This window comes from Lepisosteus oculatus, chromosome 2 (assembly GCF_040954835.1).
Source record: "Lepisosteus oculatus isolate fLepOcu1 chromosome 2, fLepOcu1.hap2, whole genome shotgun sequence".
Taxonomy (NCBI): domain Eukaryota; kingdom Metazoa; phylum Chordata; class Actinopteri; order Semionotiformes; family Lepisosteidae; genus Lepisosteus; species Lepisosteus oculatus.
In genome coordinates, this window is record NC_090697.1 from 37,931,550 (window position 1) to 37,945,454 (window position 13,905).

Genomic DNA, 13,905 nt, shown 5'->3' on the forward strand with positions numbered 1-13,905 from the left:
AATAAAATGAAAAAGTTATAACCCCCATTTCCCAATTAGGATACACATTTTAAAAGCTAACAAGACTAAAAAACAGAGGTGCATACAAATTAGTCCCTTAACCAAGCAAAAATAAAAATACCATAAAAGGTTTCAGATGGTTTCAAAACATTTTGTACAAGGTTTCATAAATGTGCACACGTCTACTCGGAGACCTCTAGATAAGCAAATATTTTACAGACAGGTATAGACAGAAAGATGAATAGGAGATAGATACAGGCAGACAAAGTCTGAAAGATAATGTAACTTTCACAACAACTTAAAATGAAAATTTAGGCCAACTGAGTCAACAATGTTTCAATTATGTCATGATTGAAGGAAGGCCACAGGAATATGTGGCTCCAGGTGACCACAGCAGGACTACATTGCTTTCATGATGCATAAATCTGTTCCTGTCTCATGTCAACCCAGCACAGGGTGTGAAAGCACTGGGGCCTTTCAAAGGTGTTAGTAATAACGCAGATAAGTGTTTGTCTTTATTTTTAGGTGCAGAAGTGGTAATCACAGCAACTCATAGAAAATGGACTGCTATTTCCAGCAAGCAAAATCACAGTCAAGGTCCAAATCTACAAATATGTTGTTGTAAAATATTGTTTGTAATGCTTCATATAAAATTAAAAGCTCTCACAGATGTACATAATCCTTTATTATTTGAGATCCATCAAGCATGAGGAAAGCCTTATCATGTCAAGGATGAATCAGAGGTATTAATAGTATTAATAATAACATTACATAACCCTGTGGGTATAAATGAGAATCTTTTTTAGATCCACTATTTCCTGTAATCATATTTCCTTGCTTAGCTGAAAGTTAAAGAATAAAAAGGCTACAGTGAAACTCAAAAGAAGTTTGTACCACAAAACAAAAAATGTTTTCCAAATGGATTTAATATATTTAAATAACACAGTCAAAAACTATTGACGATATCCGAGGAAAAAGACGAAAAAGGACTAAATACTGATTTTACCCCATTTAACATCAACCAAGACCAGTTTATAAATGGCAACATGATATTGAAATGTTCAGAAAAGGAGGTCATTCAACACTACTTCAAATGCTGCAATTGTTCAACCAAAATCTATTAGTTGTAGAATTTACTTCTGTAAGATTTCATCTGGTCAGAGTAAGTAATCTTTATTCAAGATCATTCAAGATTTTATCACCCTACACTATTTTGCATTTTTACTTTGGTGCCTTCTCCCTATCCCCAGAAACATTTAATCCTATATTGTCCACTCCCTTGCTGACCACATTATAGAAATGCATGTTAATATAACTGACATGAACTATATGAAAAGCAAAGAACTCTTTTTCATTTAACATTCGGTAGCTGTTTTCTTCTAATTTCTCACATTGCACATGCTATCAGGCTACTTTTATGATTTTCTGATGTTGACCTTTAAACCTAATTTGCTATGTAACCTGTTACAGTAAAACACATTTAGGTAATCAGAGCATTCTGGGGAATTTATGTATATATTTATATAAATCTATAGGGCCAATGAAAAATGTTGTGATTGATCAAAGAAAACTGTCATATAAATAAGCATTGCCCATGACCAAATTCAACTGTTTCACATTCACAATTGCAGAAAAATCAAATGCTGAAAAAAATAAATATTGCACATTGAATGTTCTCAGGAATTTAGCTATACTTTTTGTTAAAATGTGCAGAATCTCCACATTCCAATTATCTCTGAAGTGTTTTTGTTCACATTTAAGTGCATTTCATAGTATTTTCTTTTAGTCTATGAAGAAAATCAGTTTTACATAATGCGATACAATAACCACTAAACTATGATTTGTTGTCTGTAATGAAATGCATACTTTTCACTATTAGATCTAACTTCAGTCCTCCTCCCTGATCTTCTATTGATACAAACCATGTCTTAAAATACTGTCCATCCACTGTGAATAAAAGCCTTACAGTATATAATTTGCTATCAACAGTGCTAGAATTTACCTTTTTGAAGTCTGATAACTTTGGCTTGGTAATTTCTTCTTCTTCCATCTTCTGATTTTTTTCTACAATAATCTCTTTATTTGTCTGAAAACAGGAAAAAAAACTTGACCTAAACATTGAAAGTTATAGTGATAGCTGTGATAGTAACAAAGAAAAAGGTGGAACAAAATTCACATATTAAGTTTGAGCTATAGGCCATTGTAATTAGCTGAAACACGGAAGATCAGAAGAACTAGATTATGAAAATGTCTTGTGTTCCTTTACAGGTAAAAAAGTGTATAGAATTTGAGATGACAGCATCTGCTTCAGTATCCTTGAGACAATCATCTTATTCTCTGTACAGCTCTATCTTTAGTTAAAAATGTGTGTCCTTTACATTTTTAGCATCTTGTTCTAGATTTGCAGTATATTTTGGGGGAGGGCACTGAAGCCCATGAAATTAAGAAGAGTTCAGTGTACACTATGACATTGGCTAAGTTGGAAAGGGAGTGCATCATTGCCAAATTGCTTTTTGAAGTTTAGACTGGCTCCTATCTTACTCTTGAATAAGGCTTAGGCTAAGAGGAATGCACCTTTAATTGTGATTCTCTACTCATGTGACAAATTTTCCATTTAATTTTCTAAATACAGTAGCACAACTATTTTTTTTTAGCAAATCATGGAATTACAGAGCAGAAGTCGCATGTTAATGTAAACAAAATCATGCAAACACTGAATGAGTGACTCACTGTAGTCAGCAGTCTTAAACCTCATTACTCAGCTACACTAATGAGTTAGCATCAGTTCATTGTCTTATATTTTGAGCTTGTTCATCCATTCCACCATGTGGAATTCATAGTATTTCTTACAGGAACCAATTGGTATGCTCTTTGTATGTATGGATCTCAATCATTTGTACCTCAATGTAAAACACTACATAAAATATTACAGGTAAACAACACAGAACTTTCTTTTGCTTTGTAGTTGTCAGACACAGAAAGACACTCACTGAATGGCCCCCTGCAAACTGTGTGGGCAGCCTTCTTCCAGGCATCTTTGGTCTACTTGTTGTTGGGTGGGAGAGCTTTCCTGAGGTAGAATTGAGCTCATCAAAACTTATAAGATCTGTAGAAATAAAAGAACACATTTGCAAAAACACAGCATTCTTTACATGTATTGTAACTACAAATGTTTTCATTCAAACCTAATATGCACAAAAAACAAATTAAAGAATAGATTTGAATACTAGGTCCTGTTTTTTTCCCTAACAACTCAAACATGCACGCTATAACAACTAAATATTGTCTTTGGCAAAAGGAAACCCCATTCATTCCATATGCATTCATAACTTCACCACTACAGTGAACAATAATAAGCTTTTCTGCTTTTAGCTGCACTTCTATGGCACTTGGATTCAGATCAGGTTATTTATAAGCAGAAGCATACACTATAAATGCACAAAGGGGACTGCAGCACATAAATCTGCAAAACCTTAGAGTAACTGTCACTTCTTTGCAATTTTATCAAAGATGGTTACAATAATTTTCTTAGCATATTAGGTAAACATATTCAAGAAGTAATGCAACATCAAACACTGTATAAAGGAAAGGCTATACCATTCGACATTTCTCAACCTAAATACTACAAAATGTTAAAAAACAATAAAACTTTATCACCAAGTTGACTGAGGTTAAAAAATAAAGACTCTTATGAAAAATGTTTCAAAGAAGTGATTCATTCGGGCATGAACTCTTTCATGGAAAATGGAAACCTTTTAGTGGCTCTTTGATGTAGCATGGCTTTTAGCAAAACGTTAGTGCTACCTCAAAAGACATTTGAAAAAAATATCTAGATACTTTCACAAAACTTCCCTCGAGATCAAGTTCACAAAACATTTCTTAGATTATTAACACATCTTCACAGTACACCATTCTTCCATTTCCTCATTGTATCATTCGCCTTCATAAGAAGTAAAAGGCAATGCAACAGGTTTCACAGAATTTCAAAATATACTTAAACCATCTGCAGGAAGGACAAAAAGTCTCATATTTTCAACAATAAATTAATAATGAAGGGGTTACAGTGTATACAATTCAAACTAATTTGTCTGATCATTTGCATGACAAATAGAACTATTTTCCAGTTTTCTGGCGAACCTGCACGTGAAACATTTTTGAAGCACTTTTACACATCTGATTTTTTTTTGCTGGTTATGTACAAAGAATACAATACAAGCTTAATAACAGAAATAATAAAAGCCCTCCAATACAAAATCATAGGATACTTGCAGGGTGCTGGCCTGATGGCCACAGTTTCTCAAACTTTGTCAAGCAAAATGGAGGAGTAGAAGTAAACAAAAGTTTGATTAAAGTTTCAATCCAGAGATGAATGGTGTAAAATGTACTGTGTAGGTGGAAAAATAGCTTTATGACCACACCAGTCCCTGATGTGGAGTATCATTTATTCTAGCATTACAGGAGACCAGTATGAGCATTTAATAAATGTCACGATAGCAAATCAATAAAATTAAAACTTCATTCATTAAACAATATAATTTGTTATTCATATTTACTGAATATGTTGTTTGGTTATACAGGTTTGTCAGTGAAGGTGGTATGTTACTATATTACTAGTATTATTTCACAACAGAAAGAAGAGAAACTGGGTAAATCACCATCTGCTTGAAAACATTACAAAAGCACAACAGATTTAAGTTGGAAGCTTAGTAGATTCAGTTTAGAGTATTGCCTTCCTAGTGCGTCATCAATTTTTAAAAAAATAAAAGCAAAATAAAGAGGAAATACTGACCACTACCATTCTTCTGTATTGGAGACATTTTCATTTATATACTTTAAGGGGCTACATTTTCTATTAAGGGTGACAACAAATTGTAACTGAATCCTCTGAACCACACAGCATGACATATATTATTGATCCAAACTGTAGAAAAAGAACTCAAGAATTCTCTCTTAATTTACATCTCTAAGCTTCTTGTAAGAAATTGAGAAATCACAGCTCCTGTTAAGTAAAGACTGCCAGGAAAAAATAATACAAATAACTGATCACAAAGGACAACGTTATAGAAACTAAACAGGTAAAACCTCTGAGGCTTTAATTCTTTCTATTTCTGCATCTAGTTTTCATTTCTTGCTCTAAGTATTGTGATTGCTGTTTTTTGTTTGTACCGACAATGAGGCAAAGTTTAAAGAGGCCTGGGACTTCAAGATGATCAAGGGTCACACAGCACTGGCAAAGATAGCTCTTAAGAAATACAAAAGTAGTGGTTCTAAAAGTGTTACTCACAATATTGACCCCTGACCTTCAGATCTCCATGTTGTATTTCTCATAAAGTAATGTCTGCTACTTTAAGAAAGTATTTTGTATATTTGTTTCCAGAAATAAATTGGTTGAAAATCTCTTTTAATGTTCAACTAATTATGCAGTATTTTCTCTGTTTAGATTTCTAGTTATGTTATGAAGTCAATATTAATCTATTCTCATTTAAGTGTCACATTAGCAACAATCAGCTATATTGTCATTGCCAAAAACACAGAAAACAGTTATAAAAAGCAGCCACAAAGGTTACATAATAGAAATTAGACAACAAAATCTTGATCTGAAATCAAATTACAATTACAATTTTCACTCTTTCATTTGTCACATACCTATTTCAACTGCTTTATCACCCCAATCACCAGACAATGTCTTTGGTTTGCTAGGAGGTGTTGGTTCAAATTCAGACTTTGGCCGTATAGAAGGCACCTCTCCATTTGGCCTACAAAACAGAAAAAAAAAACACTTTAAGCAACTACTTTTGATAAACAGAAACAGATTAGATGCTTATATTTTAAAACAAGTCATTTATTATACCACCCTCCAGGCTTCTGTTACAAGGCATATGATTGTCACCTACTGACTGCAGTTCATGTTTCATTTTCTCCAAAGCTTTACAGTTAATTCAAATTACTTGCCTAACACAAGAAAAAGATACATAAAGGAAAAAATAAAAAGCCAAAAGGTTTTAGAAAAAGATTAAGTAAAAGTGCTGTTCTTTAAGAGAACAAACAAGACTAAAAGAATGGAGGGACCACAGACAAGGTTTCTGAAATGGTTACTCTGCTTTGTAGTATCTTTGTTGATTTCCTTCTCTCAGAAAGTTGGTTTAATTATAATTTATTTAAAAGCACATTGTATCATCAAGAATGTAAGATGTTTCTTATAGAAACAGAAAACAAAAGACCAAGGTGGATAAGGAATAACATATTGATAAAAAACACTGTATTAGCAATACAACAACCAAGCCATAATAAAAAAAAATGCCTTTGCTGGTGGTACTACAGATAATGGCATTATGTAACATTTCCCTCAAAAATTAAATTATTGGAAATTATTACCTTTTTAATTTCAAATTTTTATATGCACATATATTTGATATACAGTATATAGCTGCAATTGAAATGAATGTGACTCGTCACTATCAAAATTGTATTATTGAATACATTTGTCCCTCTATGATAACATATAGACCCAATGCATTCATATAACCTTAATAACATTTGAAAATAAAGTGTTGGCAATTAAATGTTTACAATTATAAAACACATGACATTTAAATAATTGTGGTGCAATGGGGAGCACAGCTGCTTTGCAGCACTGGGGCCTTGGGTTCATTTGCTGGGCTGCTATCTGCATAGAGTTTTTAACTGAATGTCCTCTCCGCGGCAAACAAAACCTTTATTTTAAATTCAACTGTTTAAACTCATTTATTTTTTAACTGTAATGTAATTTGTTTTATGTAAATATCCAATAAAACTGCAGACAAATTAGAAAGAAGTCATACCAATTTAGAAAAAAAGACTAGGAGACTACAATGCCTCTAAAGTCTACAGCTATTGCACCTACAGTACCTCTGTATTTCAAAAATCTTAGCAAGTCTTAATTATGATGTATATATACCAAAAGTTATTCTGCACTTTGTAGTTCAACAAGGAAGTTTAAAAATGGTGTTGATTTTGCTCTACAGTGAGAGAAGGAAGCCTTGGTTATGTTCTTGCCACAACTATGGGAACTTTTCCCTAATGAAAAGTACCAACAGCATCTTATTCACTGTAGCACAAATTATGCATGTACAGTGCCTTCAAAAAGTATTCACCCCCCATTTTTTATTTATCATTCTGCTGTGTTGCAAAGTCAAATTAAAGCATATTTAAATGGTATTTTTTCCACTCCTGTAGAAGTAATTCTCTATAATGTTAAAATGAAATAAAGTATTTAGATGTCTTCAGAATTATATTAAAAATAAAAATCTGAAAATGACTTAACTGATAAGTATTCACTCCCTTTGTTTTAACAACCTAAATTGGGTGAGGTATTCAATTATCTTGAGAGATCATACTAAATACGTTAACAAGGTACGGCTGCATTCATTTCGAATCCACCTGTGTTCAATTGCTTGATTGCACAATAAATATCACTGACTGTGAGGTCTCAACTAAAACAGCAGATCAGATCAGTCCTGCTGTCGTGAAGACCAAGGAGCTACCCATGGAACTTTGAGATTAAGTTAAGAGGAAAAAAGCTGGAGAAGGTTATAAAAAGATTGCCAAAGCTTTGAAACTTCCTAGGAGCACTGTGAAGTCCATTATAACAAAATGGAAAAAACATGGCACAACCCAGACACTACTAAGATCAGGCTGCCCTACCAAATTGAGCAACCGGACAAGAAGGGCAGTTGTCAGAGAAGTGACCAAGAGAACAGCTATAACACTGATAGAGTTGCAGAGCTCTTTGGCTGAAATGGGAGAAACTGTCCAGACATCAACAATCTCTTTAGCACTTCACAGATTCAGCCTCTTTGGGAGAGTGGCTAGAAGGAAGCCACTTCTGAGAAAGGCCAACATTAAGTCACCCTTGGAGTTTGCTAGAAACCATGTGACAAAACCTGAAACCTTTCAGGGAAAACAATTGTGGTCTGATGAGACTGAAGTTGAGCTCTTTGGCCTGAAATCCAAGCACTATGTCTGACGCAAAACAAATACAGCCAAACACCCAGGTAACACCATCCCTACCATCAAGCATGGTGGTGGCAGCATCATACTCTGGGGTTGCTTTTCAGTAGGAGGAACTGCATCAAGGGCAACATGGACGGAGCCAAATACAGGCAAATCCTTGAGGAGAATCTGTTTCAGTTAAGCAGAGATCTGTGTTTAGGGCAAAGATTCATTTTCCAGCAGGAGAATGACCCAAAGCACACAGCAAAAACTATCAAGGAATAGCTTGTAAAAAAGAAAGTTAGTATTCTGCAATGGCCCAGCTAGAGCCCAAACTTGAATGCAATTGAAAATCTGTAGTATGACCTGAAAACTGCTTTTGGAGCAAATTTGCATTGAAGAATGGACAAAAATTCCACAATCTAAATGTGCAAAGTTCATACAGACATACCCAAGAAAACTCACGGCTGTAATTGCTGCTAAGAGGACTGTGTACTAAGTTTTGATTCGAGGACTGGGTGGTGAATATTTTTGTAATTGAGAAACATAAATCTTTTATTTCGGAGAAACAGTTGTTCTTGAATAAAAAAATATTTTTAGATTCATAGATGAGTTTATTTTTTTGTGTTATTGAAGGGAGAAAAAATTATTCCAATGTTATAAAATTTGGAGGTGTAACAGGAACAAAAAGCAAAAAAAATCAAGGGGGTGAATACCTTCTGAGGCTCTGTAGCCATATCTGTTGAACTGAGAGTTCAACCAGCATTTTTCTGCTCATGTAGCTCAATAACCAGATCAAAAGTATCAGCAAAAGTCCTATAATACTTGTATAACCACTGCATGAAACAATGTTTTCATTTCAAAGTGACAAGGTTCAAGACACTTAAATAATGTATCTATCACTTTTGGTATTTTATAATTTATATTCAACATTATACAAAGGAATCAGAACAGATTTTGTAAGCATCTGGTTTCTTCCATTATATAATTCTTAGTTGCACTGGTCTAAAGGTAAGGTGTCAGTTATTTTTCTGTGATTTTGGAATACTTTCAATCAATACCTTCCATTTTCTTAAAGCACCTAGATTCACAGCATACACACCTAGTATTCCCTTTTAAGCCGCTATAAAACACAATAGCTATTTAAAAATCCTGTAAATCAGCGAAGGTAACAGATTTAGCCAATTTTGTAAAACACATTTTATTACTGCAATTTCAGTGCTGGCTAAGGTATTGTTTACTATGGATTTACAAATGCACAAACTTGAATTATATTGTTATAATGCAATCTAGTTAGCAATTACTTTAGAAGAAATAGAGGACTTGACTTGGCTGAATACTTATGGAGCAAGCAATCATTACTGTATAATAGGCACTGAAAGATGAAGTGCAATTTTCTCTCTCCATGTATAACAAAATGCTGTGCTTGGTGCAGTTTTATAAATTAACTTGAATTCCTAGGAGCTTAATATAAAACTGCAGTTTTCAGCTGTTGCTCAGGTCAACAGCTGCCTTCACAAAATGCACTGAAGAAAACAGTCCATTTTGGTGTGATTAAAGATACGGAGGCCCTTCTTAATGCATAATGTTTCCAAAATCTGCTTAGGAAATTCCTAAACTTTGAAAATTAAAGTTTACAAATAAGCGTTCTCAAAATTTGGATAGATTACAACATGTTTTGGCATGTCAACATAACTGTTGTGCTAGTGCATTGCTCCCCACGAGAGTCACTGTAAACAGAATATACAAAACTCCATTCATGACAACATCTTATTCAAACTACAGTAGCTTCATCACCCTGCAGCTCATAACTGGCAACCCACTGAAGCTCAGCAAGTGTGAGCCTGGTCAGTACCTGGATGGGAGACCTCTTAGGAAAAATTAAGGTTGCCGCTGGAAGTGGTGTTAGTGGGGCCAGCAGGGGGCGCTCACCCTGCGGTCTGTGTGGGTTCTAATGCCTCAGTAAAGTGACGGGGACACTATACTGTAAAATAGATGCTGTCTTTCGGATGAGACATAAAACCGAGGTCCTGACTCTCTGCTGTCATTAAAAATCCCAGGGTGTTTCTCGAAAACAGTAGGGGTGTTACTCCGGTGTCCTGGACAAATTTCCCATCGACCCTTACCAATCATGGTCTCCTAATAATCCCCATCTATGAATTGGCTTCATCACTCTGTTCTCCTCCCCACTGATAGCTGCTGTGTGGTGAGCATACTGATGCACTATGGCTGCCTTTGCATCACCCAGGTGGATACTGCACATTGGTGGTAATGGATAGGAGTCCCCATTACCAGTAAAGTGTTTTGAGTGGAGTGTCTAGAAAAGCGCTATATAAGTGTAAGCAATTATTAATTATTATTATTAATAGTTTCACTGTGATTGTTAGACGGATTTTTAGAGGATGAACTACTGAGGAACGGTCTTCACTGCAGATTTAGCAAAATGATGATTGTGCCATTTTTTATGGAATTTTAAAGGAATTTAAAAGTTGTTTAATTAAAAAACTGGTTAAAAACACACTGAAAATAATAAATATGAACAGCTAATTCTTCCAAGGACTAAGGCCTGAGTAAAGCACAGTACCTCTTAGACATCACGTTACACTTAGAAAGAACGGGAAGACACTCACTTGGGTCCAGGTGGAGGTAACTGTGGCTTGTCAGGCCGTTTAGGAGGTACAGTTCCAGTTCTAAGCAGAACGCTTCCCTTTCCTGGAGGGACAGCTGGCTTTTTGGGTGGAACTATAGGAGCAGCCGGTTTTGCAGGTTTGTCTGGCACTGGTTTGTCTCCTATGAAGTTAAAAAAAAAATCAGACATTAGCATGCTTTCAGTTTTACACTGAATATCCCTCTGATTATTCTATGTTCATGTTTTAGTTTGCATTTGTTTTGAGTTTGTAACTGTTGACTCCACTGGTACAAAGCAAATTAAATAAATTAAATAATAAAATCAAATAAGATAAAGATTTTTTGTCACATGTGTTACCATGCAGATAATCCTGAGGGTTTAAAAAATAAACTTATTTAAAAAGTCTAGCTATATCCTATATCTGAAATTATACACCTTTTGCAATCATGAGTGCAAACTTTTTCTATATACCTAGTTTAACTAAAACCTACATGTTGGGGTAAAAAACAAATGATCAAACCCTGTTGACTGATTTTTCTCCCTTTTGATGCAGATGATGGTAGTGATGTCATATCTTATTCTTAAGCAACTTTATATCAAAGACTGAGACATAAAACCGAGGTCCTGACTCTCTGCGGTCATTGAAAATCCCAGTGTGTTTCTCGAAAACAGTAGGGGTGTTACTCCGGTGACCTGGACAAATTTCCCATCAACCCTTACCAATCATGGTCTCCTAATAATCCCCATCTATGAATTGGCTTCATCACTCTGTTCTCCTCCCCACTGATAGCTGCTGTGTGGTGAGCATACTGATGCACTATGGCTGCCATTGCATCACCCAGGTGGATACTGCACATTGGTGGTAATGGATAGGAGTCCCCAGTACCAGTAAAGTGTTTTGAGTGGAGTGTCCAGAAAAGCGCTATATAAGTGTAAGCAATTATTAATCGTTTCACTGTGATTGTTAGACGGATTTTTAGAGGATGAACTACTGAGGAACGGTCTTCACTGCACTGAGAAGAAGCCCATATTTCTAATATACAACCTCTAAAATATTTTGAAAGATTTATTTTTCAAAGTCTCTACCTAATTCTGGTTAGGTGCAATACAGTTCTTCCATGCTTAATAAATCTATGTACTAAACGTGTGCAAGAGTCAGTTCACCTTCAAAAGTGTACCTGAAAACATTTTTCATCACCAAATTCTGTCTTTCGGTGTAACTAGAGGAAAATAATGAATTGGAATGCTCAAGTTATTTGCATAATACCCAATGATTTGCTTTTAAGATTGAATTCCATTTTTATGACAACACTTCATTTAACACCCTCCAAGAGAACAGAAACATTAATTTTAGTTCATTTAATTTCAGTTAATTAATTAATCTGCAAAAATTCTGTGCATAAAGACCTTTTCCGTTTCCACTTGGGGCTAGTTGACATTTCTAATTATGATATCGTTATGACTGGGGGGTTTCACAATGCGTACCAACATTACATTATTCAGAATGTTTGGAAGAATGGTTAATGGTTTAGCAGTATTTACCTGTCCTGGGATTAGGAAGCAAGTCAACAAAGGGGAAAACATGATCAAAGTGTGTTCACTGTACTGTATGTCATTAGGACTTGTATTAAAGAATAAACATTCAACAATAACAGGCCATTCCAAGGAAAGTCATTAAGATACCCTCCAATGGAATGGACCACAGCATAAAATTGGAACAGAGGAAGGGAAGAACACAGAAAACATCGTTATTAAAATTCATCATCTCCAGAACTGTGACTGGGAAAGCTCCTTTTTCTAACCAGCCCTGGAACCATACTATGTTTAGGTAATTAACTGTTGTTAGAAGAGAGCTTGTCGTCTTATTTATTTCAGGAAAATCTGATTATTTTATATTGTGGTATCCTCAGGATAAAATGTTCTCTATTATTTTAGTGACACTTTTTTTAGAATAAGGAAACCTTTCCATTGACCTGTGAGCATCTGTGTTTTAGAGATGACATTTAGTCCTGGGGAAGATGCATTTTTCTTAGATTTTCTTTATTCTGCATTTTATGCGTTTCGTAGTGTTTAGATTACAGTGACAGAATTAAAGAATTCTCTACATCTGTAGTAAGTAGGAACACATTCTTTTCACATATTTGTCTATAGTATGTCATATAGTTGTGTTATTATTAATATTTATTTTCTCCAAATTTGAACTTAATTATTTACTCCATTAAAGCTATGCTGTAGACTAAAGGAACACAGTGTAACTATTGGTTATTTCCTGCCCCTTATTTTGTTATAATAATATACTAGTTTTCCATTTTCATGCCCTTTTATTATTAAAAACAGGTCAAACTATCAAACTGCTAATTTCCCAACAAATGCCATATTAAAATATCTTACTGTTAATCTTTGAAAAAAGAAAATAGCTTTTTATAAGACCTCATAATTCTGCAGATCACAGAAAGAAAAATGTGCTAGCAATCATACTTACAATAAATACCTTAAAAAGATTAATAATTTCAGAGATATCTGCTACCACCAGGAAAGGCACAGGAAGGATAGTTAAAAATAATAGCAGTCACCAAATTGTGGAGAATGAAAGAAGAGTATTTTGATAAAATCTAAGTCTTATTTTCCAAGACTGGCAACATTTAAGCTAAAGTAAAACATTTTCCACAGAAACTACTAAATATTAATTAAATTATTTTAAAAAATAGAACAATGTCATTCCTTCCTATGTAAAACAGAGAAGCTTTGTGCAAGACAAATATACATGGACATGACTATTAAGAGAATATGTCTGTGTGTCTGTTTGAATACAAGGAGATTGTTCCGATTAACTGAAAGTTCTTCAAAAGTGAAAAGGTCAAATGCTAAAAGTGATAGAAGCCTAGAGGTTTAATCAGCAAAGGTTTCTGCATTATTTCACTTGTCACATTAGCTGAGAATTGAATAAATGAACAGACAGCTTGAGTCAAGTCAGACCGAAACAGTTATGAAGACAGAATTTCACACTTCTGCAGGACTGTCTTTTCCAAGTATAATTTCTGTGCACCATTCTTTTGTTCTCATTTCCAGCAACAGCAAAATGGAAATGTAAAATATTGCATTTCACTTTAAATGTATATCACATATTCCAGAACATCCTGGTAAGGAACAGTGTGAGCACACAGATAAACAGAATATATTGCATATGTATAATTATTTTACTACTACGAAGGAATAATGAAAAACTTTTTTAAAAATCCAATAACTAATGGTTAGAACAGATAATTTGGGGATGATAAGCCCTTTGTGTTTCGGCTGGATCAGAG

At 34.4% G+C, this 13,905-nt stretch overlaps 1 protein-coding gene across 2 annotated transcripts in view; it reads right to left on the minus strand.

Moving 5' to 3' along the window:
• cd2ap (CD2-associated protein) overlaps positions 1 to 13,905 on the minus strand; it is an 87,512-nt gene that overhangs the window by 13,006 nt on the left and 60,601 nt on the right. For both annotated transcript variants that reach the window (XM_015350762.2, XM_069178650.1), the window contains 4 exons: positions 10,602 to 10,761; positions 5,647 to 5,756; positions 2,991 to 3,106; positions 2,003 to 2,086 (listed from right to left, as the gene is read on the minus strand). In XM_015350762.2, the coding sequence (XP_015206248.1) occupies positions 2,003 to 2,086; positions 2,991 to 3,106; positions 5,647 to 5,756; positions 10,602 to 10,761 (470 nt within the window). The remainder of the gene's footprint in view (positions 1 to 2,002; positions 2,087 to 2,990; positions 3,107 to 5,646; positions 5,757 to 10,601; positions 10,762 to 13,905) is intronic.